General features: G+C 40.5%; 1 protein-coding gene across 1 annotated transcript in view; it reads left to right on the forward strand.

Annotated features, from left to right (window-relative positions):
- LOC124620364 (molybdenum cofactor biosynthesis protein 1-like) overlaps nucleotides 1-27,628 on the forward strand; it is a 113,837-nt gene that overhangs the window by 42,410 nt on the left and 43,799 nt on the right. Inside the window, exons 2-3 of the mRNA XM_047147034.1 lie at nucleotides 10,079-10,298; nucleotides 14,039-14,265. Of these exons, the coding sequence (XP_047002990.1) occupies nucleotides 10,079-10,298; nucleotides 14,039-14,265 (447 nt within the window). The remainder of the gene's footprint in view (nucleotides 1-10,078; nucleotides 10,299-14,038; nucleotides 14,266-27,628) is intronic.

Here is a 27,628-nt window from a genome sequence, read left to right on the forward strand (position 1 = left end):
GGAGATGCCCAGTGGGAGACAGGCCATTATAGGGTTAATGGCGATAGCAAAGAGAATGACACTCAGAATGGAACCCTGAGACACACCATTTTCCTGGATAAAGGTGTCCGACAAGGCAGACCCTTCATGCACCTCGAAAACTCAGTCTTTTAAAAATGTCTGAAGGAAACAGGGTAGGTGGCCATGGAAGCCCCACATGTGAAGAGTATGGAGGGTACTAGCTCTCTAGCAGGTGTCATAGGCCTTCTCCAAATCGAAAAACACGGCGACAATCTGGGATTTCTGCAGAAATCCATTCATGACTTGGGTGGGCAAAATAATGAGACGGTCCACTGCAGAATGCCGTGTTGAAAGCCACACTGTGCATTCATCAAAAATTGTGAGACTCGAGCCACCATATCATCCGGGCGTGAATCATATGTCCCATCACCTTGCGAACACACTGGTAAGAGAGATGGAGTGGTAGCTAGAAGCTAATTTCGGCAAGAGCTGGATTTCCATCAATAAATTGAGTTGAAGTCTGCTGTTGTGGTCTTCATCCAACTACTGGTTTGGTGCATCTCACCAGCCTATTCCAGCCTTTGTAAGCCTCTTCATCTCTGCATAGTATTTCAACCTAAATCCACTTAGAATGGTGAACCACCATTCAGAGGATAACTTTTTAACAACACAGTTTGACTTCTGTAAAGGTTTCTATACTGAGAATCAAACATAATATCTCACAAATTCAATTCCAGTAGAATTAAATAGTGGAAATTATCCCCTCTGTAATCTTGCCAAAGCCTTTGACTGTTTAGATTAAAAAATTCTGTGAGGGGAAGCTAAAATAGTATGGCATTAAAAGTCTTCCCCTTGCATGGATTGAGTTGTACTTTAACTACAGAAAATGGAAGGTCACATTAACAAATGATAAGACAGGAATAAGATTAAACTCAAAAAGGGAGAACATAAAATATGATGTGGCACACAGTGTTTGCTGCCAAGTTCACAAAAATGATTTACTTCCGGCACTGGAGGGCTTAGGAAAAACTCTAATGTTTTGCAGTGCCACAAACTTATTGATGCAAGATCTAAACTCATCCATACCAGAAACATCCAGGAGAATAACAGAACAGGCGTGTACTGATCCACAGGTACCAGCTTAATGCCTAAAAACTTGTATTGTGCAGTTCTAAAGAAATGAAAGTGACTTACAGATACGAATATCAAAAGTAGGGATAAATGGGCAATTAGGCTCCCGTGTTCTAAGTTCCTGGGTATGCAGATACCACTCACGTGTGAGTTTAGGATGAACTCAGCAATTCAGAACTGCAATACTAGAAGCAAAAATAATTTCCATATATAAAAACCTAAAATCAGGGCTGCCACAAGTTTCTCCAAGTGAAATTCCCTGATATCTCTGATTCCACAGACACATTTTAGAATTTTTCCCCGACAAATTTTGAGGTCTCAAGGGGAGGTAAAGACATAAGTCGACAAAAGAATGTAAGGGCTTTGTATTTCTCCCCCATTTTGTTTTAGGGCGCAAAAACAACTAGGGTCATATGTGTCCATGCCAAAACTGTGAAACACAAAGGTGAGGAGAGGAGTTAAAAATGATTACATGTCAACGTTTAATGACAGGAGAGAGGACAGCTACAATCAGGGATGTGGAGAAAGGTCTATGAAGTACGCAATAGGTAAATGGAGGCCCAGAACTAAAAGTTAAATGGCCTTCACCATATTGCTACAACTGATAAGAAGTAAAACACGGTCGACAGCCCACGCATTGTTCACTAAAACGGCCAATAACTCAGATGGCAAACCCAAACGGGAACGTAAACGGTAAAAAAAAAGGGCACCCTCTGAGGAAACAGCAGACAGTTAAAAGTTGGGTGCAATGTACACAAAGTAGTGGGGGAGCACCACTTAACAAATGGTGATGGCTAAAAAGGCAGTGCCCAATATGCAACCTAGTTAAAATGACCTCCTCGCCCCAGGACGACTGAGAGGAGGTTGTCCAAGCCACTGGAAGAGGCTTAATAACCCAGAGCTTATTCCTATGAATGGAGGACCAGTGGCGATGCCAAAGTGACACCACCTCCTGACAGAAAGCAACAAGAGGTCATCAGAGGGAATGCAAGAATTATTGGGCTGAAGTACGAGGAATGCAGCTTTGGCAGCAGTGTCAGCAACCTCTTGGACCGATATGACCTGGAACCGACGTAAACATCACAGTGGCTCCATAAAAAGTGAGCAAGTGGAAGCTTTCCTGGAACCGGTGCACTAAGGGATGGACAGTCTACAGTGCACAGAGGCTTTGAAGGGTGCTGAGAGAGTCTGAGCAGTGACACAGTTGAAAAGAGTGTGTCACCAGATGTACTCCATGATCTGATACAGGGTGAAGAGCTCTGCTGTAAATACTGAGAATGTGCCGGAAGTCAGTACCAAAAAATGTTGGTTGACGTTGAAGGCACACCTGACACCATGGTCAGTCCAAGAGCCATCAGTGTACACAAAGATACTGTTGCAAAAATCCATGCATAGGTCGTGAAACTGAAGGCGAGCCTGAAGGTCAAGGTGAAGATGGGCTGCCGCATGAAGCCAAGATGGTGAAGGGTTCACACCCATCGAAAAAGCTGCAGGGAGCATGAAGTCGGAGGACCAAGATAGTTTTGTATAAAGCAGGAGCTTCAGGAATTTTGTAGTTTCAATGAATGGAAGAGCAACAAGCCTAAGACGTCCGGTGGCTGCACGAAAAGCATTATTCGACACATTGGCATTGCTGTCAGGCTTCCTCAGAGCCATAATCTGTTGGTAGCAGGCACCCACTGCAGTAGTAGCCCTCGGGTGGCCTGAGCAAGGTATGTCACTGATAGTTCCTGTCCCTCTCTATCTCTTCCATGTCCGAACAACATTGCCACGGTTCACTCCACGATGTCTGGACACTACCCTTGCTGAGAGCCCTTCTTGGCAAAGTGTAATAATGCAGATGCAATCAAACTGCAGTAAGGATCATCTAGGCATTGTTGAACTACAGACAACATGCCCTGAATTCCTCATGTCGACAGCAGAAGAAAGCCGACACTTCTGTAGGACCTCATGGAGCAGGATCCTCTTGCCTCTGTGCCCTGTAGCAGTGAGTTTTCGCAGACTGACACTTGGCAGCTGCCGAGGTGACACCCCTTCCTATTGTCCTCATCGTGACTGTCCTCCAATGGAACTTTTGCAGACTTTGATCCAACAAAGAGGATTTATGACTGCTTTTAGAATCGCAGCTTCTACTTGTACTCTGCCTTCAGGAAACAAAATTGCATCCTCGCGACTGCTTTGAGCTTTTGTATTTCTTCCTGGTCTGTTTTGACCTTCCGCTCGAGGTTGGCATTCTGTCTCATGAAGGAGTCATGCTGCTCATATGGGATGACATTCATAGTCAACCCATCCATCTCCCTGACTACCTGTCATCAAGCTGTTGCAGTCTGTCTTTTCCTTCCTCACTTGAACTTTTCCCTTTCTACCATTTACATCCCTCAATCATTTGATGTCACCAGGTTCGACTTCCTCCAGCTTATTGGACAGCTTCCTCGGCGATTTCTGCTGCTTGGGGACTTTAATGCACACCATCCCATTTGGGGCTCTTCCAGAACCTATCCGAGAGGTGCCCTCTTCGCTGCCATTCTTAATCAACTTAACCTTTTCATCTTTAACACAGAAGCACCCATGTTGCTTTCAGACTCGTCGCACTCCCATTCCCATTTGGACCTTTCCTTCTTCACTGCCCGTCCTGCACATCATCTTGAACGGTCCGTTCTTTCTGACACCTACTCGAGCGACCATTTCCTGTGTGCTATCCATTTGCTGACTCCTACCCCACCTCCGTGCACATCGAAATGGCAGCACACTAAGGCTGACTGGAGACTTTACCCCGCCCTGGCGACCTTCAACGAACATGATTTCCACAGTTGTCACAGGTGGAATTTCTTACAAACATTATCCTTACCATCGCAGAACATTCCATTCCTCACACTTCCTCTTTACCATGCTGTGTCCCAATCCTTTGGTGGACTGAAGCCTGCTGCGATGGAATTCGCATTCTTCAGGATAACCAAAAAGGTAGCTGAACTTCGTTCACTAGTTCTTTTAACAGTTTCACCCCCCTCTTCCATCGTGTGCACCAACTTCCGATGGTTCTCTGGGAGCAAGATCCATTCCCCAATTTTCATCCTGACAGTAGCAGACAGTATCATCGTGTACCATATTGCTATCTCCAACACCTTGGGTCGCCATTTTGCAGAAATTTTGAGCTCCTCCCACTATCATCCTGCCTACCTCTATTGGAAATGGGCAGAGAAGACTCAGGCAATACCCTTCTCTTCTCAGAATCGTGTGTGTTACTGTGCTGCCTTTACTATGAGGAAGCTAGCTCACGTTCTCACTTTATCTCAATCCTCTGCCCTGGACCAGACACTGTTAATTTTCAAATGTTGCAGCACCTTTCTCTTGTGGGCAAGCACTTTTTGCTTAATACGTACAACCGGACCTGGGCAGAGGGCATGTTATTAAGCCACTGTTGTGAAGCCACTGTTATACCCACACCTAAGCCCGGTAAGGACAAACAACTTCCTTCTGGCTATCACCCACTTTGTTTACCCATGTCATGAATGGTTTTCTGTGGAAATCCCAGACTGGCTGTGTTTTTCAATTTGGAGAAAGCCTACGACATTTGTTGGGGACTAGTATCGTTTGTACTCTCTACACATGGCGCCCACTTCCTGTCTTATCATTTGTTAATGTGACCTTCCATTTTCTGTAGTTAAAGTACAACTCAGTCCATGCAAGGGGAAGACTTTTAATGCCATACTATTTTAGCTTCCCCTCACAGAATTTTTTAATCTAAACAGTCAAAGGCTTTGGAAAGATGACAGAGGGGTTAATTTCCACTATTTAATTCTACTGGAATTGAATTTGTGAGATATTATGTTGGATTCTCAGTATAGAAGCCTTTAGAGAAGTCGAACTGTGTTGTTAAAAAGTTATTCTCTGAATAGTGGTTCTCCATTCTAAGTGGATTTAGGTTGAAATACTATGCAGATGAAGAGGCTTACAAAGGCTGGAATAGGCTGGTGAGATGCACCAAACCAGTAGCTGGATGAAGACCACAACAGCAGACTTCAACTCAGTTTATTGATTGAAATCCAGCTCTTGCCGAAATTAGGTCTCTGTCTCTCTCTCTCTCACTCTCTCTCTCTCTCTCTCTCTCTCTCTCTCTCTCTGACACACACACACACACACACACACACACACAAAAACACACACACACACACACACTCTTCCTACTAGCTACCACTCCATCTCTCTTACCAGTGTGTTCGCAAGGTGATGGGACATATGATTCATGCCCGGATGATATGGTGGCTCGAGTCTCACAATTTTTGATGAATGCACAGTGTGGCTTTCAACACGGCATTCTGCAGTGGACCGTCTCATTATTTTGCCCATCCATGTCATGAATGGTTTTCTGCAGAAATCCCAGATTGTCGCTGTGTTTTTTGATTTGTGAGAAGGCCTATGACACCTGCTAGAGAGCTAGTACCCTCCATACTCTTCACATGTGGGGCTTCCATGGCCACCTACCCTGTTTCCTTCAGACATTTTTAAAAGACCGAGTTTTCGAGGTTCATGAAAGGTCTGCCTTGTCGGACACCTTTATCCAGGAAAATGGTGTGTCTCAGGGTTCCATTCTGAGTGTCATTCTCTTTGCTATCACCATTAACCCTATAATGGCATGTCTCCCACTGGGCATCTCCGGCTCCCTTTTTTTTGACGATTTTGCCTTCTATTGCAGTTCTCTATGAACCTGTCTCACTTAGTGGCATCTTCAGCAATGTCTTGATTGTCTTTACTCCTGGAGCATCAACAATGGCTTTCGCTTTTCCACTGACAAAACTGTCTGTATGAATCCCACGAACGCTGACTGCAAATTTGTATGTCCGTCTGGTTATTTGACCTGTTGTGCTGCCATTCACAAACAGCATTCCAGGAGGTGTTTTCGTACAGGATAACACTTGCTCACATACTGCTGTTGTAAGCCAACATGCTATAGTGTGTCAACATATTGCCTTGGCTTGCTCGATAACCAGCTCTACCTCCAATCGAGCACATATTGGACATCATCTGATGACAGCTTCAACCCATCCACAAACATCATTAACTGTCCTTATATTGGCCAACCAAGTGCAACAGGCATGGAACTCCATCCCATAAACTGACACATGACACGTGTACATCAGTGTACCAGCAATTACTTTTACATTTGCTGTGGCTTATCTCACACTTACATTGTTTTCTGATCCTGCAACATTAATCACTTTACATACGTTGTCTCAACAAATATATTCCTGGTATTTCATTACTCTACATTAATTATTTTTTGGTGTTGCAAATTTTTCCGTCAGTGTACCTGGCCTTTCTTTAACCATCCCTGGTGCAATGCAGAATTCTCTTCCCAGTAGCGAGAAAATGCCATTATTCCAATTTTGAAATCTGATAAATTGCTTCTTCAAACGGACAGCTGTCGTCCAGACTGTTTACTCAGTGTCCTGCAAGTTACTTGAACATATGGTTAGTCGAAAGCTGTATTGTGTCCTTGAATCCCCGGATCTTTTGGCTTCGATCCAGGGTGCTTTTCGCCAAGGGTGCTCTACTGAAGATAATTTAGTCCACTTGAAGTGTGCTATCTGAACAGCTTTTGCTCAGCATCAGTTCCTTGTTGCAGTTTTCATTGATCTGCGTGTATATCTTATGATACCACATGGTGCCATAACGTCCTTGCCACCTTAAAGGAGTGGGGCCTCCATGGCCCACTCCTGATTTTTATCCAGAACTTTCTTCCATGTCACACTTTTTGGGTACAGGTTGGTGCCTCCTGTAGCATCCCCCCCTGCAGGAGAAGGGGCTTGCACAAGGTTCTGTTTTGAGTGCCACTCTCCTTTTTGTGGCTATCAATGATCTGGTGGCAGCTGCATGGGATATGGTGTCCCCATCTTTCCTGTTCATCCACGACGGCTATTGCTGGAGGCAGAATGCAGGGAGCAATACACCAAGCACAATCCTGGGCTTTCACTCATAGCATCCATTTTTTGCCTGCCATGACCTATGTTATGCATTTCTGTCATTGTGTTTTTTAGGACCGGTCTTAGATGCCTAGTTGACATGGGTTCCCCGTCTTTGTCAACTAAAGTAGACATGTAGGTCGCACCTGAATGCTCTTCTATGCCTCAGCGACACTGACCACGGTGTGGTCCACTCTACTTTGATATGGCTGTATGCAGCATTGGTGAAGTCACACCTAGATTACAGGAATCTCTCATATGACTTTTCATCAGCTTCGACATTACGTCTGGATTCGATACACTATTGTGGGGTAAGACTGGTAACAGGTGCCTTTGGACTAGGGAGCAGTTCCACTATTGTGGGTTCTGCACCATCAAAAATTGATGGCAGCTGCTCACCCATAGTACCCTAACTGTCATCTCCTCTTTCCAGATACGAGATCTACCTCCCAAATCGGCAACACAGATCTGGGGTTAAGATCACCAAGTTAGAGTCTTGGTCCAGCACACAGTTTTAATCTGCCAGGAAGTTTCATATCAGTGCACACTATGCTGCAGAGTGAAAATCTCATTCTAGAAAAAGCTTTATCTGTAATTCTCTTTACGTATTGGCTATTTTCTTCACATATGGGGGACATGGTCTCATCTGAAAAGTGAAAGCATGCCTGTAAAAGAAAGGGAAGGGGGGGGGGGGGCTGTTCTCAATTCTTGAGCAGTGACCCTCTTGGTCCTTTTTTTTTTTTTTTTTTTTTTTTTTTTTTTTTTTTTTTTTAAAACCTTTGCAATTTGGGTGAGTTTATGTTCAATCCTTGCACCCAATTTACTCTTTCATCTACCTACTTTTTTTCAAGTCAAGCAGAACGATATTTATGCCCATTGCTTAATACCTGTTTGTATAACTTACAATGCTGGTATTTATGAATTTTTTAGCATTTGACTCCGGAAAGACCATTTTTCTTTGTAGTGAGGTCTTGCCAACAGCAAATTTTCTGGATGGAAAGTCGCTCAATCTGCTCATATACTTTAAAATTTAAAAGTAAATCTAGCAATGCTAGAATGTATACAAAATACTGATATACCCATTTTCAAGTTGTTGTTTAAAGATTCGCGACTTTTAAAACTTACGTAGATTATCTTTTTGATGATAGAACTTTACATAAGAAGTTATTAAGAACATTGTGCATATCACATGATGAACAAAGCAATGAATGACTAAAGCAATGTTATCAACCCTCATTCATTGACACATGTAATAAATTCATCGAAACAGTGAAGTTCAGAGCTGTTATAAAAATTTCTGAAATTAAAAGTATACATTGCCTAATGAATGTATTATTTTGATGTGAAAGAACACAATAATTATTATTTTTGGAATGTAATAATTCACTATGGCTTCATTTTAATTCTAATAAGTTTCACACTGTAATGAAACATTGTCTAAATGCCTCTCTCTCTCTCTCTCTCTCTCTCTCTCTCTCTCTCTCTCTCCCTCTCATTTGTAATAACTTACCGCTGTTATTTTGTATTAGTATTGCAGTCATTACATTAAAATTGGCTATATTGATTCTGCAATTTATACTATTATATTATTGCTAAGAATTGATTTAAAGAATAAACGTATATATTTATTTGTAGGATATTGTAAATTTATACCACTGGAACTCTTTCAAAATATTTGATTGCGTAATACTGCCAATAAATACAATGACTTTCTTTCATCTGTTTATAATTGTAATAGATGTTGGACGCTTTGACTCCAAGTATGTTATACAGAAACGCAGTGATTTTTTACAAAAGGCAAAACTATGTGTTCGAAGAATTGTGGAGAGGAGGGTACGTAATGTATTTTAAGTAGGTTATAAAGAGTAACTATAACAACAAAAACAATAAATTATTGATACATTTATTTAATTGAATAGATAAAAAATCTACTCACCAAGCGGCAGCAGAACATACACATAAAAGACAGTGGCTCTTCCAGACAGAAGCGTTGAAGGGGAAGGAAGAAGGGTAAAGGAAAAGGCCTGGAGAGTTCCATGAAAAGGTGTAGATTTTGGGAAAGTCACACAGAACTGCGGATCAGGCGAGAAATAGAAACGACACATGTCATATACCAGCTATTATGTAAACACTGTTCAGCTTTCTACATCTGCATGACTACCACCAAATTATCAGTTAGGATAAATGGGCATAGGCGTAGTGTATATACTGGGAACTCGCAATATCCTGTTGCAGAGCATGCTCTTCAACATGGCATACGTGACCTCAGCACTTGTTTCACCACACATGCCACCTGTATTCTTCCGCCAGACACCAGTTTCTCAGAACTCCGCAGGTGGGAACTAGCACTAAAACATGTCCTTGGTTCTCACCACCCACCTCGCCTTAATTTACGTTAATTTCTCCTGTCTCAGCTATTCTTCACTGTAATTACTCTTTGCTTCACTCCGTTTTAGCTTTCTACATCTTTCATTGTCTTTCCCGTCTGTTTTCACTGCCCCCTCCCACAGCTGTTGCATACAATACACTTAGCTTCTCACTCTTATTAACTCATGTACAGTTTTAGTAGTAATCTCTGTCTTGCATATTACCCTGTCTTCCACCTTTAAGCTCTCAGGTTTCCGAATCTTGCCCGATGCACTCCCCAACAATTAGTCTCTCCTTCTCATCCTGTACGGTAAGTCACCCATGACCCATGTTTCTGGGTAACTTTACCAAAATCTACCCCTTTTTTTAGACCTGTCCAGTCCTTTTCCTTCACCCTTCTTGCTTCCCCTGCAACCCTTCAGCCTGAAGAAGGAGTCACTGGCTCCAAACGCTTGCCTATCACAACAGTGTTTTATGTGTGTGTTCTGCCATTGCTTGGTGAGTAGATTTTTTATCTATCGAATTAAATGATTTTATAAAGAGTACCTGTGTGTGATGTTTTTATTGGTATACAACTTGTTATAAACAAAACTTATTTTTACCATTTAATATGTTTCCAGATATTTACCAGTGGTAAAGATGAAATTGGGTTGATTGTACTTGGTTCTGACAAGACACAGAATCCACTTGGTTACCCAAATGTGAGTGTGGAATTTCCTCTTGCACTGCCTACATGGCAGATGATATCCTTTGTGGAGAAAGCTTTACATGAAAGTGAAATAAAAACAGATTGGATAGATGGTGTTGTTGTTGGCATGCAAGTCTTTATAGCACTCAGAGGTCGCGATCTGCGACTGTTTTTACAAGTGGCAAGAGAACTTTTAATCTTGTTGCTTGTTTTGTCACTGAAAGATGCAAATATTTTAGAATGTAGTGCCCTATGTATATCTGTTAGAATAGCCACAAGGTCTGAAAGTTATTTTCAAATGATTGAGCTCTTCTACAGAGTATTGAAATTCACAGATACTTCCAACCTGGTCCACCAATGTCTTACATACTCCTCTTCCTCCATGGATTGTTTCCAGCATTTGGAGATGAAACATTAGGAAGCAAAACGTGCCTTACAAACAAAATCTAATGAACATATAATTAAATTAAACAAAGATGTAATGTTGCACTCTCAGGTAAGACTGATCTTGAATGCAAAGCCAAAGTGGAAATTAAATGTACGCTGCAACATTCATCTCAGTTTTTGTTATTGAAATTATTCACAGTGCCATAGGGAGAACTGAGTTTATGTGTTTTATAGAGTCAGATACACACTGTGGCACAGGGTGCTGTCCGTTATTCTCCTGACTATGATGTCCAGGAATGGTAGTCTTCCTTCTTCTTTGGTCTCCATAGTGAATTTGATTTTGTGGCGTGTGGAGTTCAGATGTACAAAGAAGTCAAGAAGTTTGTCTCTTCCATGAGGCCAGATGACAAGTGTGTTATCCACATAACAGAAGAAGAAGAAGAAGATGGATTTCCATTTGGATGACATCAGGGCCTCTTCCTTGAAGTGCACCGTAAACATATTCACAATCTCTGGTCAGAGTGGGCTGCCTATTGCGACTCCATCCGTTAGCGGGAGGGGGGTGTGCCACGAGTCAGTGAAGTGGGAAAGTTGACCAAGTAATATGCGTGACGTGTCATACCTCGACCGATATTGAGAACAGAATAAAAAATTCAGAGGCATTACTTTTCAGCACTCCCATGCATATTCTGTATGCAAGAAAGCAGGTTTCTCATTCAGAAATTCTATTTCAGTGTTGGTTGTGTACACAAAGACCGTGTTAAGCATAATGGAAGAAGGAGAAATGTTTATCAGCATTCCAGATTTGGCAGTGGCAGGCTCATGGTCTGGTGAGACTCTGGTTTATTGTTTCACTATATTGCTGCTTGCATTGCTCAGAATCTCATTTTGTGTGAACATAGAATTGGTAGGTTCAGGAGGGCCATGCTAAATGCCTTGCAGGGCCTCCGTAGTGCCATCCAACTAGCACCTGAGAGGGCAGACAAGTGTTCGCTCATGCGTACATGATCCTGCAGTGAAGTTGTGTACATTTAGTCAGGAAGTGGGCTTGTATACAGTGAGACAAGTATCCACACATACAATGTGATGGCATCTGGAGCAGCACAGACTGTCAAGCCATTAATGCAGCTCTAGAGAGAGTTGAACTGACAGCGGTGCAACTGACAACAATGCCAGACACAGGAATTTCACTGTGTCATTGTATCAGATGAGTCTCGGTTCTGCAACATCGTCACAATTGATGTACTTGTGTGTGGAGGCTCTGATGCCAACAGACCTGGCCAGATTGTACCTGTCATTCACATGCAGGTCCAGCATGTGATGTGATGGTTTGGGGTGCAACTGGATACATGTCACAACCTCTGGTTCACATAGCCAGTAATTTGGACAGCAGCCATTGCATTTGTGTTTTGTTAAGGCCTATCGCTGTACCCTATTTTCAAGGGCTCCGTGATGTTATCTTTTAACAGGATAATGCAAGACTTTACATCACCTGATCTGTACTGAGCTACCTCGATACAGAGAGTGTTCCACTGTTGCCGTATCCAGCATTTCCTTCAAATCTGTCACCTGTGGAGAACGTCTGTTCACAGGATGCCAAGAGATGGGTATGCCACCAGTCGCCAGCCACCAGTCACCAGCTACTACAGTTGAAGAACTCTGACATATGACATACAGTTGAGTAGCATGAAATGATGTACCCACGGCTGTAATCCAACCTCGATTTAATATCCAGTGTGATGAGAGCTGTTCTGCTGTTCCAGTTTCAATACTGAAATTCATATATTATTTTTATGCTGTCCTAACCAGACTGGACTGTGGTGTCATACAGCATAAAATATCTTACAATGTGTTGAATCAATGATGAGAAGTGTAGAACAGCCAGCAGGGGAAAGATGTTGACAATGAGACAGCTTTTATGTATAACAGCAGTACAGTGTTTCACAGTGCATAATGCTTCCGCAGATTGAGAACAAAATGTGTGGTTTGCTTTCATCCATTTTCACAAACATAGCCTTGAAAAATAATGTTGACATTACTGTGCATTTCACTCTGAGGCATATTGCACTCTGAGAATGTTCATCGAATTCAGTTACTTTGTATTATATTTCAGCAACAGTGACATAATAGCAAATTGGACTGTACAAGTTTTTATGGATTATTTTTCCAGAGACACACTACCATTTCTTCAGATTTATTTAATTTGGGTATAAATCCTTTCCAGCATATATGCTGTACACAAAATGTTGAACATAAAATGTAGCTATCTGCTGATTTAACATCTTGCTGAGTATACCAGTACAATGTTTTGTTGTAACAAATAGTTCAATGTATTTTACACACTTATAAACTTATTTATACAGTTATAGTAATTTATACTATTACATTAATGTTGTACCTTAATGTTCTGGAAGATGATATTATAAGGAACGTCATACTTTTCCTGGATGATAGAGTTGTCTATAATGAATTATTGCCTGAAAAAAAATCTGCACAAATTTGAGTCAGATCATAACATTTCAAATTGCTCCAAAGATAGGCAACTGAGTTTAAGTTTTCAGAAATGTACATTGGAGCACATCACAAAACAAATAAAAGACAGTATTGTATGACTACATTATCAAATAATCACAGTTTTAATTGGTCAACTAATACAAATATCTGGATGAAATGAAATGGTGACATAGACTCACTTGTAGGCAAAGCAGAATGCAGACTTCAATTCATTGGTAAGATACTGGAAAATGCAAACAGTCTATAGAGGACATTGCTTACAAAATACTTGTGTGGCCCATTCTAGAATATTGCTTAAGTACGACCCATAACAAATAAGGCTAATGGCAGACATTGGATGTATACAAAATAGTGTAGCATGATTGATCATAGATTTATTTGATGCATGGGAGAGCATCAAGAAGCTACTAAAAATTGGAAATGCCAGACAAGTGAAGATAGACGCCAAATATATGACAAAACCCAACTTATGAAATTTCAGGAACCTGTATTAAGCGAGGTATTTAGGGATTATACAATAACTACATATGTATCACTCCTATAGGGACCATGAAGGCAAGATTAATTACAGCATGCACAGAACCATTTAAAGAATCATTCTTCCCACACTCCACATGAGCATTGAATGAGGATAAGCCATAATGTGTGGTACAACAATGTACTTTGTCGGACAAACCCACAGTGGTTTATACAGTGTGCATGGAGACATGGAATCAGTTGACAGTAGCTGGGTAATGGTTCATATTGATTCCCATTTCCCTGTTGCAGTAGGTGATCTTATGCCTCTAATTATTTTTTCATTGCTATCTTAACTTGCATTCTCCAGTTCAGTTTATTAACCCTTCTTATCTCTTTGTATTAGGGCAAATGTACAGTTAACTTTTAAGGAATTTGTATTTTCAATTTATCAACTGGAGTTTTGTTTCATATGCAGCAACGATGTTACAAATTATTTGTTTCAGTTTCTTTAGAATAATTTGCTGTTTCACAGGTGCCTTGAAGAAAATAAAAGATCTCGAAAGTGTCTTAATGACACCCGATGGCCTCATGTTGACAAGACAGCTGGTTGCCTTGCAGAGGGCAGGGCTTGACGGTCTGAACATCAGCTTAGACACCCTGCAGTCCCAACGCTACAACCAGATCATGAGGAGGAAAGGCTGGGAGCGTGTCATGGCTGGCATAGATCTAGCCTTGCAACTTGAATACGAACCTGTGAAGGTATTACTAGTGCAGCTGTCATCGCATGCAGACTTTCATAAACAAAAGATATAAATCTGTTGTTAAGAATATCAATACAAGAATCACCATTTTAAAGCAGTACGCCCTCACCCTCACCCCCATCCCCGCTCCCACCCTCACCGCTGTCTCCACACTGCAGCTGTAAGTGAAGGAAGGTATATTAAGACAGAAGAAGTAAATTTTAGCTGACGATGCTAACAGTTTCGTAGTTTATACAACATAAAAAAGTATGGCTTGCAAGTTTACCAATTATTGTCAACATGAGGCCATCGGTTGTCATTAAGACACTTTTGAGATCTTTATTTTCTTCAAGGCACCTGTGAAACAGGAAATTATTCTAAAGCAACTGAAACAAATAATTTGTAATTGGTATCTTATATTTTCCTCCCAAGGGAGCATTATGAAACTCAAGATCTTTACAGTTTCTCTTTTTTTCTTTTGTGTCTTTAGTTTAAAATAAGTATCCACTATTGTGGTGCCATTTTGAAAAAAATACTCGATTGTTTGGAAAAATTATTCTTAATTCTATAGTCACACTTTTGTTGTATCTAAGTACTACTGGTTTCAGTAGCAAGTACCAGCATCAGTTCATCTTATTATCAAAAATTTCTTTGCAAAATAAAAGCTGACCACTGTGGCCAAGCGGTTCTAGGCACTTCAGTCCGGAACCGTGCTGCTGCTACGGTCGCAGGTTCGAATCCTGCCTCAGGCAGGGATGTCCTTAGGTTAGTTAGGTTTAAGTAGTTCTAAATTTGGGGGACTGATGACCTCAGATGTTAAGTCCCATAGTGCTTAGAGCCATTTGAACCATTTTGCAAAATAAAAAGCTTCTGTACAACTACAAACTAGACATACCATTTTCAGGGTGCAGTTCACATCTATTGAAAGCACAACAGTGACCTTTACTTTTAGTAGATAAGACACCTACTGGGGTAAGTGACTTGATGACTGCACACAAGAAGTTGTCATTTATTCCGTATGTAGCTACCATGTAGACTCACTTTTTTCGTATTTGTTTGTCCTTACTCTTCCAAAAGGTTAAACCTTGTCTCTGCAGCCACAGCTTCCTCTCTTCAGCAGTTGTCTTCATCTCCATGTGTGAAGAAAATCCCATTCATTGATCACATTGTTTAAGTAGGATGTTCTCAGTCATCCCCTTGTTTTCTTACCTACGATCTTGCCTTCAGAAATGTTTTTTAAAAGATTATCGTCTCCAGTTAAGTGTCCAGTGTATTTTGCTTTGCCCTGGCCTATAACTTTCAGTGGTTTTTTCTTCTCTCCTATTTCCTTTAATTTTTCTGTCAATGCAGCTAGTTCTTGTACTTCTCCTCCAGAACCACATTTCAGCAGGTTTGAGGCGAGCTTCCTTTGGCTTTTCTAATGTACAGATTTTGCATCTGTGTGTCAGAACACTCCACACAAAGGTCTTTACAAATATTTTGTTAATGTGGAAGCTGATATGGTTATTCAGTTGCAGCTTCTTCTTATTTTGGAAGGAATTCTTCACCTGTGCTATTCTTTTCTTGAATGTCTTGAAATATTGATTGTTTTCTTTCAAAAAGCTACTGAGATATTGAATTTCAGTTGCTTTCTTGAGTTGCTCATTGCCTGTTCTTGTGTCAGTCCTACCTCCACCTCCTTTCTTGTCTGTAGCCATAACTTTTGTCTTCTTTGTATTCATTTTTAGCTTTAGTTTTACCATTTCTAGATTTAAGGCCTGAAACATTTTATTTAGTTCCTACTTTGATTTACTATTGTGATGTCATCAATCTGCAGTGTATATGCATGCAATTAAGTTTCCATATCGACATCATGCTCCAAAAACCACCTAACTGTGTGTGGCAGGGGGTACGTCTCATGCCACCAACTGATCCCCTCTGCCTTGTTCCACTTGTGAACAGTGCCTGAGAAGAGTGACTGTCAGTACACTTCTGTATTATCTCTAACTTCTCAAATTTTCTTCACGTGATCATTTCGTGAATTGTATATGAGAGAAACTATTATGTTGTCAGACTCTTCTCGGAAACTACTCTCTCGAAATTTGGGTAGTAAATCTTTCCGTGATGCACAACTGCTCTCTTATGGCATCTACCACTGGAGTTGCTGAGCATCTCTGTAATGATCTCACAGTGACTAAATGATCCTGCGACAAAACACTCCGCACTTCGTTGGATCTTCTTTCTCTCTTCTGTCAGTCCTACTGGGTAAGGACACAGGGGTAATTTACATTCACTTAAGATTCTTCCTGTGGATGTTAGTCTGGCATCTGCTTTTCTATTGCAGTTGTATGTGGTCATTCCACTTTAAGGTTGCTCTGGATAGTTACTTCTAGATATTTTATGGTAGATTCTGTTTCCAGCAATTTGTCATTAATAGTGTAGTTGTACAGTATTGGATTTCTTTTCCTGTGTGTGTGTGTGTGTGTGTGTGTGTGTGTGTGTGTGTGAGTGATATGTTACATTTATTTATGTGCAGGGTCAACTGCCAGAGCCTGCATCATTCACCAATCCTCTGCAGGTCATTGTGCAAATTGATACTGCCTTCTGTTGTTGCTACTTTCTGATGGACAAGTGAGAGTACCTGTGAACAATATTAAGGAGCCTCTGACACTTTCTACTGGATCATTTATATTCATTGTAAATGTAACGGTCCTATCACATTTCCTTGGAGTATTCCAGAAATTACCTTTTGATTCTTGTCAACTTTTCTTTGTTGTTGTTATTACTTCCTTGATGAAAATATTAAGGAAGTAAGGTGATAGAAGGCACCCGTCTCTCACTGCCCTTCTGGTTTTCCTTCTTTCATATCCGGTTCAGTACTCTGACTTTTGTATATACTCAAAATCAATCATCTGTCCTTCCACTTTGGACATTACTTTAAGGAATGATGATATAATGGTAATCTGTTTAATAAACAATATTTTAACGATACACTTTGCTTTCCAATCATATAGTGGCTTGATGATGGAATTTGATACTGAAATTAGTAATCATTAGACAAAATAAAAGTGAAGCTATAATAAAAAAAAGTAATATTTTGGATCATGTCAGTTGTTGTTCCAAACAACAGCATGTCAGAAATAGGTTGAAATGGCTCTGAGCACTATGCGACTTCTGAGGTCATCAGTCACCTAGAACTTAGAACTAATTAAACCTAACTAACCTAAGGACATCACACACATCCATGCCCGAGGCAGGATTCGAACCTGCGAACGTAGCGGTCACTCAGTTCCAGACTGTAGCGCCTAGAACCACACGGCCACTCCGGCTGTCCAGGAATAGGTACTAAATTATTTGTCCGCTGATGACTTCACAGCTTAGAACACTAAAACGCAAATGTTAATTGTTTGTTATGTGCCCTGGTAGAGTTCACAACTGATTACAGTTCACGATTGGTTGTTGGAGATTGGGCGTTACTCACATAGTGTATTTGGTGCACAGTGCAGAAAAAGGCAGTGTCCAGAAAAGTAAACAAATGTAAAGGCAAAAGTTTCATGACAGGATGTTGTGTCACCATACTTGGAAGACAATTATAGCCAAAGACAGAAATTTAAAAGAAACTGGCTCATTTGAGCTGCGGAGACCTAGTTGAGGATTCTCAGTAGATAATTGTTAGCACAGTAGAATTTATAAAGAGACAATGTCAGTTCATGTGAGGGAAGGTTGATTGGTAAGTACCTATCAGCTTTCTCATAAAACTCACAATCTGAAGAATACACATCAAGGAAAAGGTAGAAGTCCAACAGTGACAAATCTAGACAATAATATCGATCATCCAGCAGTTTTGCAAAATCCCCAGTTGTACTTACTTTACTTACTTACTTACTTACTTACTAACTTACTCAGATTTGCTGTGTACCATACAAGGAACTGGTTTCACAGAGTTCACTCGATCAGCTGCCAAGTTCTCACCTTCCTCCAAGTTTGTGTCCATGCATTGAAGATTCATTGCAAAAGTTCCAGGTGTTAAAAGGTCTTCCTGTACATCTGTATCTGTCCATTGATTTCCACAACAGTGTTGATTTTGGGATTCTTCCACCTTACATGCGTAGAACATAACCTGCAATCTTCAGTCTTCTTTCAACAATAATTACGTGCAGGCTGTGTAGACCTCGTATTCTCAGCACTTCATCGTTTGTAACTTGGTTGGGTTAACATCTTCAGAATTCGTCTCTAGCATTGTTGGTGAAAAATATGGAGACTGTGTGCTGATTTTACTGATATTTTCCAAGTCTCACACATATAAATGATAAAGGAGTACAGTCAAAGCTTTGTTGACATATTACAGACCTAATTACCATATGGACTGATTTTCCAGTTCTGCTGGTGATTTCTGCATCTGTGACCTCATTATTACATATAAAGCTACCGAGATATGGCAATCTGTCAACATCTTGTAGTATCTTCTATTGCACTGTAATCAGGGAAGAGACGAGTAATTTCCACTTACTTTGCACATTCTGTTTGTGCAATTGAAAGGATACCAAATAAATTAAAAGGGTGGTGCACAAAATATGTCAAAACTCAGCTGCAGAAGCAATGAAAAAAAGCATGTCAAAATTTAAAAGAATGCAAAATCTCCAAGATTAGCGATGTTTTACTGAAGCTCGAAACTTAGGGTGGGTTTCAGTGCAAGATGTGTTTAATAGTTCCCATAGTGAAACTTCATTTTGAAATCTGGAAGAAAATCCAAAGAGGTTCTGGTTGCATGTGTAGTACACCAATGGCAAGACACAACCAATACCTTCACTGCTCAATAGCTGTGGTAATGTTACTGATGACAGTGCTACTAAAGCAGGGTTACTAAACACGGATTTCTGAAATTTCTTCACCAAAGACAACAAAGTAAATATTGCAGTATTCAAATCAAGAACAACTGCAACTGTGAGTAACTTAGTAGTAGCTCTCCTCAGTGTAATAAAGCGGTTATGTTTCTTTCAGAGAATGCTGATACAACAGCTCCTTTAGAAATCATATATAGCTGCTCATTTGATAAAGATCCATACCTAGAGACTGAAAAGTTGCACAGGTCACACCAATGCTCAAGAAAGAAAAGAGGAGTAATCTATTAAATAACAGACTCATATCACTAATGTTGATTTGCATTAGGATTTTGGAACATATATTGTGTTTGAATATTATGAATTATCTCAAAGATAATGATTCATTGATAAATAGCCAAGATAGATTCAGAAATATCGACCTTTTAAAACACAGCTAGCTCTTTAGTCACACAAAGTAATAAGTGCTGTCGTCTGGGGATCTCAAATTTATTCCATATTTGTAGATTTCCAGAAGACTTTTTGAAACAGTTCCTCACAAGCATTTTCTAATCATATTGTGTGCCTATGGCGTATTGTCTCAGTTGTGCAACTGGATGTGTGGTTTCCTGTCAGAAAGGTCACAGTTCATAGTAGTTGAAGGAAAATCATCAAGTAAAACAGAAGTGATATCTGAAATTCCTCAAGGAAGTGTTATAGACCACCTGCTGTTGCCGATCTACATTAACAATTTAAGAGAGAATCTGAGCAGTCCTCTTAGATGATGCTATCATTTACAGTCTTGCAAATCATTTACTGTCTTGTAAAGTGATCAGATGATCAAAATGAACTGCAAAATGATTTAGGCTACGTATCCATATGATGCAAAAAGTGGTAACTGACCTTAAATAATAAAAATTGTTATGTCATCCGCATGAGTAGTAAAAGGCATCTACTAAATTTTGGTTACGTGATAATTCACGCAGATCTAAAGGCTGTGAAGTCTACTGAATACTTAGGAATTACATTTACAAATAACTTAAATTGGAATGCTCACATAGATAATGCGGTGGGAAAGCAAACAAAAGACTGTGATTTAATAGTAAAACATTTAGAAGATTAGGATTACTAAAGAGACTATCTACAACTATACTTGTCTGTCCTCTTTTGGAGTATTCTGCATGGTGTGGGATCCTTACCAGATAGGACTGACAGAGGACATCATTTAAAAGTTCAAAGAAGGGCAGCTCATTTTGTATTATTGGCAAACAGGAAAGTGCATGCCACAGATATCACATGTGAATTGGGGTAGCAGTCATTAAAGCAAAAGCAATTTGCTGGAGCAGGTTCTTAAAATTTCAATCATCAACTTTCTCCTCCGAATGTGAAAATATTTTGTTAGAGCCCTCTTACATAGGGAGAAATGATCATTGTAATAAAATAGAGAAATCAGAGCTTGTACATAAATATTGAAGTGTTTGTTTTTCCTCAAATGCTGTAGGGGAGTGGAATGGTAGATAAATAGGTTGAGGGTGGTTCTCTGAACCCTCTGCCAGCATTTAATTGTGAATTACAGACTAGTCATGCAGATATAGATTATGTAGATAGGCTTTCAATATTGTGCACTGATTCTCTAATTTTATACATTGCTCAAATACTTTCGTGGCGCTTTGGAGTGACCCCTTTAAAATAACACTTTACCAGTGTTCTTAATATGTATTTTGGTAACCAGGTTGATAAGAAGTTACAACAATCCTCTCTTATTACTCCCCAGTTTTGGGTTTTATTAATGAACAAAATCGCCACAGTGTTCCATAACAATTACGGGCTGAAGTTTCCTGCTGATGGAACCAATATGATTTTCTGTGTTTCTGAGCATACAGGTTGTGTACGCTGTTTGGAGTCTGGTGTATGCTGAATCAAATGTTTTTATTGTTGTGATCTTCCATCTGAAGATTGGTTTCATGGAGTTGACCATGCTAGCCTATCCTGTGTGACCCTCTTCACCTCTGCATAACTACTGCAGCGTACAATAACTTGAACTTGCTTACTGCAGTCAGTTTTTGGTCTCCTACAGTTGTTACCCCCATTATATTCACAGAGGACCACATATTGTGGAAATTGCATATTGTAATGTAGGATACAATAATAACGTACGGAAAGTTTCTGTTGAAAATTACGAATTATTTAGGAATAAAGGAGATGGCTCACCAAAAGGCAGAAGCACTGTCTCATCGATAGGCACATGAACAAAAGGTATGTAGAATGAGATTTTCACTGTGCGGTGGAGTGTGCACTGATATGAAAATTTCCTGGCAGTTTAAAACTGTGTGCCGGACCAAGAGTCGAACTTGGGACCTTTGCCTTTCATGCGCAAGTGCTCTACCATCTGAGCTATCCATGCACGACTCACAACCCGTACTCACAGCTTTACTTCCACCAGTACCTCGTCTTCTACCTTCCAAACTAAAAGGTACGTTGCTTGGCGAGCTTCCAGAATGCACTTTCTTTTTCTAGCTGTAGGGAAAACATGAGCACGAGCACACTTTCACACACACACACACACACACACACACACACACACTCACACACACACACACTCACATGCGCATGCACGTCTCCTTATTTTGTGGTCGCTCAACTGCCAGCTCTTTACTGGCCCACAGTGAGTGTTCTGGAGTGAGGTGGGGCTTTAGAGTGGGGTAGGATGGGGTGGGTTGAGGCAATGTGAGGGATGGAGAGAGATGGGAGGGGTTTGGAGGGAAGCATTTAGTGGCTCGTGGGAGAGTGGGGAGCCATCTGTGGGCTAGCTAGGGGTGCAGGTAGAGGGGTCAGGTGACAGACAGCTGGGTACTCATAGACTAGGGTGTGACGTGAGATAACAGCACACAACTAGCTGATTGCGAGGGGGGGGGAGAGGGGGGGGGAGGGGCGTGTGTGTGTGTGGGGGGGGGGGGGGAGGGGGCTGGGAGTTAACTTGGATTTAGACCAGGAAGCAAAGGATGTGCTGTAAGTATGGCTACGAAAGTTGAGTATTCTTAAATAAGATCAGCTGGTGCCAATGTATTGGAAAGTAACTGGCACACAAAGTGCAATTGTGGCTCCTTTTTCTTTATGAATTTTAAATAGTCTGCAGAGCAAATTGAATTAGGAGGATCAGGCATTTGTGTGGGTCTAGGAAAGTAAATTGTAGGGCCAGATAAAAGGCGCGCAAGACAGGAGGGGTACTACTGCTCATCACTGCTGTATCGTGCTACTAGTACGTGTCTGTGTGAGTGCACCGAGAGTGGTGTTGCCGTACTTGCGTCTTTAAATTGGTCACCGACTGATCATTGCAGGCTGGCTGCTGGAGGCCGTCTCTGGGAGCCAAGCGTGCCGTGTGGTCCCTGCCATGCCATCTGCTGGCGACTTGCACATATGTAAGAGTGGAACAGTGCTGACTGACTCTCTGTGTGATTCTAGTTTGTAATGTGCACATCAGCGTTCTGTGTCTTGTTGAGTCCTTAGAGGCATATTGTTCGGAGGTTATTATTAAAGCCATATTTGTGCGACTTGGATCACACTTCAGTATTACTTGGTTAGTACATCACCACAAACATAAGGACCAGGGATGTACATGCTTTGACAGTTTGCTACGTCTCTTTCTTCTAGGACTGATATGGTAGCTGCCTTGCATTTCTTAATGACTCTGACCTTGTCAACCACAAACCGAATCGTAGTACAGTCATGATTTCCCTGAAGAGATTACATGACAGCAGAGACTTGTAAAATTGTGTTACCCATTTCTCTAGCCAGTGAAGATTCATTCTATACCTTCAGATACAGTGTCATGTAGGAGAAGAACAGCAAGAAATACGTAGCTCCTCTAACAGTAATGACAGTTTATCACCTCCCAACACTACATGTGCCAATGTTTCAGTGCATTTTTGAATATGTTTGTTAACAGATTCATCAACACAAGAAAAATTTATGATCTCAGTAGCATCTTATTTCTTAACTCATACTTTACTATTCATCAGAATCTTCATCGCTGCTCTTTAATTCGTCAGAGCTCCCTGCTGTACTTTGTTTTATTTCATAGTCAGAATTAGTTGAAATACCACCTATCGTATTTACTCAAATCTAAGCCGCACTCAAACCTGAAAAATGAGACTCGAAATAAAGGAAGGAAAAAAAAAATTTCCCGAATCTAAGCCGCACCTGAAATTTGAGACTCGAAGTTGAAGGGGAGAGAAAAGTTTTAGGCCGCACCTCCAAATCGAAACAAAGTCAGTCCATTGTAATATGAGACACAATTTAGTTCGAGTGAATGACGATACAGCTACAGTAGTTTGGTTCGAGTCGTAAGCGTAGCACTTAAGCTTTACCAGGTAGCCATTGCTATGCGTCAGGCGCTCCGTCCGTATTTATACTGGTACCCTTCCTTTTTCACGTGCTTCATCTGGTTTGAATCGATTGCTTATTTTGCTTTGATCTGATAAGTGCCATTTTCCTTGTTATAGGCGTTTATGTCACTCTAAGCTGAAAATGCATTACTGTACTGTGTCATGCATTGTTTGTCGCATTCTGATAGTGCGTGTTTGCAGCCTTTCGTCGCTCGCGGCATGGCTTGCTTTTGTGCACGCTACCGCCGCTTACAATTTTTTTAAAAAACAATGAGAGAGAGAAATTGTCTCATTAGCAGAACAATGGCAAGAGACTACTATTTCTTGTTACTTACACTGCTGCTTTCTTTGATAATGGTCAACAAGAACCAAATAATAGACTGCGTATGATAGAACATGTTCTGAACGAGAGTTAGGCGAAAATTTTTCTCCATTTGAAAATCTTTGCGGCCGCTTCTTTAGTACATCAAATTCTGAACAGAAATTAGAGTCATCTTAGATATAAAAATCTAGTCAGTTGCCATGCTTCATTTCTGACTGTATCACTATTAGGCATAAGAATAATACGAATATAAACATGACACGATACGTATATTCTTCCGCATTTGCTGTTGTCTCACTCTAGTTTCATAGTTTATTAGGCAGACAGGATTTAAATAAGATAGCAGCAAACACGAAAGAATATGTGGCAAAATGTTTATATTCGTATTACTCTTATGATGAAGAGAATACTGCATGTGATTCACATTTCATCAGGTTCCTATTAGCAACCATTTCTTCTCACAGGTAGGAAAACATTCAGAACGTAGAGTTGGCCATATTGACAAACATCCCAAACAGTCTTGCCAGTCGGATTTTCGTAATACATTGAAGTTCTGCTACATTCGAAGATGAACAATACGGAATTTGTATTTACTTCTTTGGATAATGTATGAAAATTGTCTTCCACCTTTTTTTTTTTAATTTATTTACTGACGCAGAGGTTTTGGCGCCAGTATTTATCTTTGTGCCTATGAAGCATGCCTGTGTAGCGCTACATATATTCGACGGCAGAAGTTAGTTGTTTCAGCACCTACTGACATTTTTCAGAACTTCCACTTGCTTTGCACTCGATTCTAAGCCGCAGGCGGTTTTTTGGATTACAAAAACCGGAAAAAAAGTGCGGCTTGGATTTGAGTAAATACTTCTTAAGTATTATCTTTCAAGTCAACACCTGCTAATCTGTGAGACCGAAATGATGAGCCATACTACTCTATTTCACTGTGCCTGTTTGTTTCATTTGTATAACATTTTATTCCATCATAGATGCTGCACTTACAGTTTCATATATGCATTGCAGCAGCAGACACAATAAAAGTAGCAATCAGCAGTGCTTAGTTTGTTGAATGGGTAAAAAATTTGCCATTGTCCCAGTTCCACATATCCCCAAAATTTGATTCTGCCAAATTCTGTACTCTCTGAAATCGAATGTTTAATCCAAAGATGAAAGTGAACAAGTTTGATGCAGTATTGCTAATATTGTTTATTACGCATCTTGCTGAATGAAGAGCATACCGTGTCTTTTCTGAAAGGTTTGGAGAAGTAACGCACATACCAGTTTTCTAAAAACTTACATTGAGATTGTGCTCTCCTTCCTCTTGTACAAATTAGTAGAGCCCTTCGGATTACTCCACAATATGCCTCTTGGCAAGGTGGTAACGACAGTATTATGAAAAGGATAGATTGGCACTCACTGTATAGTGTAGATGTTGTGTTGCTGGCAGGGGGGGGGGGGGGGGGGGAAACACCACCTATTAAACACGTAAGCTTTTGGTGCAAACGCCCCCCCCCCCCCCCCCCCCCCATTCCCACACACACACACACACACACACACACACACACACACACACACACACACACACACACACACACACGCGCAAATGCAGATCACACATACATGACCACTGTCTCTGGCTGCTAGGGCCAGACTGGGAGCAACTGCGCATAATGGGAGAAACAACGGTCATGGGTGTGTGTGTGTGTGTGTGTGTGTGTGTGTGTGTGTGTTGTCCACTTTGGAAGAAGACTTTCTGATCGAAAGCTTACTTGTTTAGTAGTCTTTTTGTTGTGCTTGTCTGTGACCTAACATTTCCTGTATACAGTGAATAGCAATGTATCTTTTTTATAATATGGTCATTATTCCAGCCTAGATTTTCTATTGTTTGTTTCCTTTTAATACCTTATAAAGACAGTTACTGACAATTTCTTTTTTTCTTATTGGAGAAAAGTAAAACCATATGGGGGCCAGACGTAGATTGTAAATGAATATGGAATAGAGTATTTTTATTCTCCCTGTATGCAGTGTCAATAACGTCACCTCACACACTTCGTTTCTGGCAGCACCTCCTTCTCAACACATGACTGTCCCCCACCATCTCACCATAGTCTTCAATTTATATCCTATAGCACTTCTGGGTGGACAAATAGATGAAGGATGTAGTTTAAAACAGTATAACTAAACTTAAAAGTCAAACTGCCCTTTTATAGAGACTGCCATCATTATTTAAACATACTAAACAACATCAAAACAGTCAAAAGAAATTTTTTTTCAAAAGAGCAGAAAATTGTAGTGAAATTCATGAAAGGATTGTTTTAAATTGTTATATCTTAAATCAATAAGTATGTCAGCATTTCCCAGGATTTTCTGGCTTAATTAAGACTAGGTCATGCCACCACAGTGGTCAGACAGTGGACTTGCCTTCGAGAGAACAACGGACCCGAGACCCACCGGGCCACCAAAATTTGGGTTTCCCTTGATTTCCCTAATTGATTTAAGGCAAATGCTGGGATGGTTCCTTTGAAAAAGATGACATTCGGTTGAGGAAGCTAATTTCTGTGGCAGGTCTGATGACACAGTGCTGGTGGAAGCACGAGTATTTCAGAGCACACCAATCATTGCACATTGTTAAACATAGGGCTCTGCTGTAGACAACCCCTGTATGTTCCCATGTTGACAACACTGTTGAATTACAATTTCTGTGGCTCAGGAGCATTGAGATTGGGCAGTGAATCAATAGAAATGTGTCATCTGGTTGAATCATTCGTGTTTCGCATTACACCTGCTTGACGGTTTTGTGCACATACACTGTCAACAGAGTGAATTGGTGCTTGAAAGGTGCACTTTGCTACAGACTTAGGCCAGTGGGAGCAATATTATGCTATGGAGGACATTCACCTGGTCTTCTATGGGTCCTGTGGTAGGAACTGAAGGCTCCATAACAGCTTTGTTCTGTGTGAACATTATTGTGCACTGTCCGCACTCTGTCCCTAATGAAGGTGACATGTTTCAACAATATGACTTTCAGTGTCACGAGGCCAGAATCAAATTCACCCCTTCTGAATCTGATGGAATACATCTGCGATGATATCAGATACCAGTTCTGCACCCAGAAACCACTGATCTCCAATTTATGGGAATTACATGACCTGTGCTTAGACATGCGGTGCTGCATAATGCTGGGAACATACCTCACATAATGTTGGGAACATACCTGAAATTTATTGAACTTGTCCCACACAAAATCACTGCTGTATTGTGTTCCAACAGTGGACAAACACATTATCAAACAGGATGTCATAGTGTTTTGTCTCATCAGTTTATATATTCAATGCTTGAATGAAAGGTGTGCTCTTTTCCTTTTTTCTGCCATTGCGTGTATGTGTCAAGCAGGATGTTCTACCATATGGGCTTGTTTATATGAAGGTTGTCAGTGTTACTACCTGCACAGATACTAAATGCTCCTTTTGTGAAGACCTTTTATCTTCAGAACACTTTTAACTTTGTTTCACAAATGGCAGCACAGTTTCAAGAAAGCTTCATAATTTAATGTAATAGTTAAAATAATACCTTCAGCAAAAGATGTGTGCGTTGGAGTGGGAAAAAGGATTGGAGACGTATGTAGTTTAATTTTCTTAAATTGTTAAGAAGGTTAACAGTTTGGCATGCTAAGATAAATTCCCACATTCTCTAAAAAGAGAGAAAAAGATTAATTTAACAGAATCAGTGAGGTATACAAATATAACAACAGACTTGTAGAACCATTATTTTGTAGGTTAGATTAGATTAGATTCAGCTTTTGTTCCAAGACCCAAAACATGAGATGATTCTCATGGGTGAGTAACATGCCAGAAAGTATAACATAAAAAGTATAAAACATTT

This window comes from Schistocerca americana, chromosome 6 (genome assembly GCF_021461395.2).
Source record: "Schistocerca americana isolate TAMUIC-IGC-003095 chromosome 6, iqSchAmer2.1, whole genome shotgun sequence".
NCBI classification, from domain to species: Eukaryota; Metazoa; Arthropoda; class Insecta; order Orthoptera; family Acrididae; genus Schistocerca; species Schistocerca americana.